This window comes from Trachymyrmex cornetzi, unplaced genomic scaffold (assembly GCF_001594075.2).
Source record: "Trachymyrmex cornetzi isolate Tcor2-1 unplaced genomic scaffold, Tcor1.1 scaffold657, whole genome shotgun sequence".
Classification (NCBI taxonomy): domain Eukaryota; kingdom Metazoa; phylum Arthropoda; class Insecta; order Hymenoptera; family Formicidae; genus Trachymyrmex; species Trachymyrmex cornetzi.
In genome coordinates this window covers 1-3,485 of record NW_017299978.1, presented here as the reverse complement: position 1 = coordinate 3,485, position 3,485 = coordinate 1, and the positions used below count along the sequence as shown (strand labels likewise).

The 3,485-nt window shown below is 31.4% G+C and overlaps 1 protein-coding gene across 1 annotated transcript in view; it reads right to left on the bottom strand.

Moving 5' to 3' along the window:
* Positions 1 to 2,038, bottom strand: part of LOC108767156 (ATP-dependent DNA helicase PIF1) — a gene marked incomplete at its 5' end in the record, with an annotated part of 6,514 nt that extends 4,476 nt beyond the window's left edge. Inside the window, one exon of the mRNA XM_018516883.1 lies at positions 712 to 2,038. Within this exon, the coding sequence (XP_018372385.1) occupies positions 712 to 2,038 (1,327 nt within the window). The remainder of the gene's footprint in view (positions 1 to 711) is intronic.
* Between the last annotated feature and the right edge of the window lie 1,447 nt (positions 2,039 to 3,485).

Here is a 3,485-nt window from a genome sequence, read left to right as displayed (position 1 = left end):
AATTTTATACGGCTGTCCAGCTATTAGTATTTTACTTTTTGGAAGAGCACATAAATTTATTTTTTGTGGTACTTTCACTAATGTTCCATTTTGGTATGAAAATGAAATTAAATGGATAATAATTATCTGTTTTGTCAATGTTATTTCATTTTTAAATAACATATCATTTCCTTCACAACGTTCACATAATTTGTCATTTAATTTAATCCAATGTGAAAATGAAATATTTAGTAAATCGTTAAGATTAAAACTTTTCTTGTTCGAATTGTTAACAGAAATTGAGAGAATAAAATTATTATTAGTAGTAATTTTTGTATCACCACATGTTATACATCGACAAGTAGAAATAATTTTATGCTCAACCAATTTTTTTATAAAATCATATTTAGTACAAAGAGCTACGAGAAAATCAAATGCATCTCGTTTAATACAAGTCAAAAAATTCTCACCTAGATATTCTCGTACTGCGTAGGTACTCAAATTAAGTATTCCGTTTTCATATCGATGCACTAATATACTTAAAATATTTAGTTTATCAGAATTAAGTAAATGTTTTCTAATAATATTTAAATGAAATAAACATTGTAATGTAGCATTGGCATAGCATGAAACTTTGTCAGTATTTTGAAAACCACGTATAACCCAAGATGTAGTACTTTGTCGAACTTTTTGATCTGACTGTTGAACGGAAGTTATTATTTTTGGTAATGCCCATAGCACATCTTTAACTTTACGATAACGCTCTTTTGAAATAGCAATAATTTGTGCTTCTGGTTTATGTAGTCGTTTTAGCCGATTATATTCAATAATTGCTTCTTCACTAGCTATTATAGATGAAGGATCATAATTAATCAAATACAATCCATCTAAAGATGTTACTCGAGATAATGTAACATAAATTTGACCGCAACTAAATACAGAATTACCTATATCCATAACAACGTTCTTCATGGTTAATCCTTGATTTTTATGAACGGTGATAGCATAACTCAAAGATAAAGGAAATTGTTTTCTAATAACAAATGCTTTATCCATCACTTGAAACTTGACACTTACTCTTTCAATAAAATATTCTAAACCAGATGATAAAAGAAGTTTAATTTTTTCTACATAATTAGTATCCTGCACAATTGAAATAACTGTAGCAATTGTGCCATTAACAAGACCCAAACTGGCATCAATATTGCGTCTTATCATAACTTTTGCTCCAATTTTAACTGAAATTTGTTTTGAAAGTCCAGCTGTTCTACTATTATTATCATCATTATCCGTTAATATTTTTGATACTCTTTTTTTGATATATGGAATACATTCAATCTCATCTTCAGCAATTAATAATATTTCTTTTGAAGAAATACGATTTAACATTGCAGTATTGAGAACATCACACATATTACAAGTAGGCAGTAAACAAACAGTATCAGAAGGTAAATTATCTATAAAATTACATATTTCATTTAATCTTGCTTCTTGAGACTCATTTTTTAAGGATATTTTTCTTTTTTTGAGAATGTCAGAATCAGATTTTGTTACTAAACCAATACGAATTCTCGAGAGTAATTCACGATAAAATTCGTCTCCTTGCTGGCGCATATTAATCGTCAATTCGTCATAGTCAAATAAAGTAGTCCATAGATTAACAGTATGTAAGGAACCAAGAAATTTTTGAATTTTTTTATTCGATAAACATACAAAGGCAGGATCTTCATGTACAGGAGGTAATTGAAGCAAGTCTCCAAATAAAAGAATATGTTTTTGACCAAACCAACCATCATCACAATCGATAGTATTGAATATTTCAGATAATCGTAGATGTATATACAATAAAGTTAAATTAGATATCATTGATACTTCATCAATTATAAAAAGAACAACATCTTTGAGATCTGCTCGTAAAACTTTTAAAACGTGATCAGCTAATGGTTTGTACTTAGGAATATTACCATGTTCAACTGGTAATTGAAACAATCTATGTGCTGTCAAACCATCAATGTTAAACGCTGCTATACCAGTGGGTGCCGCTATAGCAGTATCTTTGCTGATTTAAGGCATTAATTTCTATAGATTGTGTTTTTCACATGTACAATACCTGACCAGTAATTATTTTCAGTAAAGGTAGAAAGTTACTTTTCAGAAAAAGTAATAGCAATAGTAACCTCTTATATTTTTGCAATAAATTACCTAGAAATTTTCACTTCTGCTGCTCTACTAGACCGCCTTCTCCTGCTCTTCACTAAAAAATTCAGAAATTTTCTCCCTCTTCTCTCTCTCTCTCTCTCTCTCTCTCTCTTCCTCTGCTGTTCCACTCTTATTTTTGTTATAATTAAAGCCTGCAATAAATAAATTGTATTGTTCGCTTACACACAATTTTACAAATTAAAAAACCAATACTATTATATCATACTTACTCGTAATTAATTTATTATTATATAATTACAACTTTTTTTATTCTTCTTTCCTTTCTCTTTGTGCACTAGTAAACACATATGTATACAATTAGTGTGATTTGAATATCGAACGATATCGATACATGTAAATGTGATACAATCTAATGTTATTTATTTCCGTTGTCATATAAACGAGATAAAGTGTAAGGGCTATCGCACATGAAATGCATAAGCATAACATAAGACTGCTGGACCAATGAGCATCTAGCATAATGTCGCCATATTGATTTACATAAGATGCTCATTGGTTACCGGCCTTATGTATTGCTTATGCTCTATTATGCATTTCATGTGTGAGAGCCCTAAGGCTGGAGTCCCATGAGGTGTATTTACCGCGTATCGCGTAACCGCGTAACCAATCAGAAGCGATTCGCTGTTGTGATTTCGCGTTTTACTGATTATTGATTGGTTACGCGGTTACGCGATACGCGGCAAATACGCTTCATGGGACTCCACCCTAAGAGCCCAGACACAAGCTTTTGCATAACGCATAACTCATAGTGCATAAGAGAATCGACCAATCGAAATTCTTCTTTTCCATGGAATGGGAGGAAAGGAAAGATTTTGATTAGTTGATTAGTTTATGCACTATGCATTATGCTTTATGCAAAAGTCTGTGTCGCGGCCTTAAGGGCCCAGACACAAGCTTTTGCATAACGCATAATACATAGTGCTTAATAGAATCAACCAATCGAAATTCTTCTTTTCCATGGAATGAGAGGAAAGGAAAGATTCTGATTAGTTGATTCGTTTATGCACTATGCATTGTGCTTTATGCAAAAGTCTGTGTCGCGGCCTTTACTGTCATCTGTGCAACCCATCACCACGAAGGAAAATGATGAAGAGAGAGAGAAGAACATGGACAATGATATATGTATATATATATATGATATATATGATTGATATATGTATATGATTGCCATATATATCAATGAAGCTGATATATATGTCAATGATATATATGATTGATATATATATACAGGGTGTTTGACGACTACCGCATTTTTTGTCATACGTGGGTAGAACAGCCTATACTGA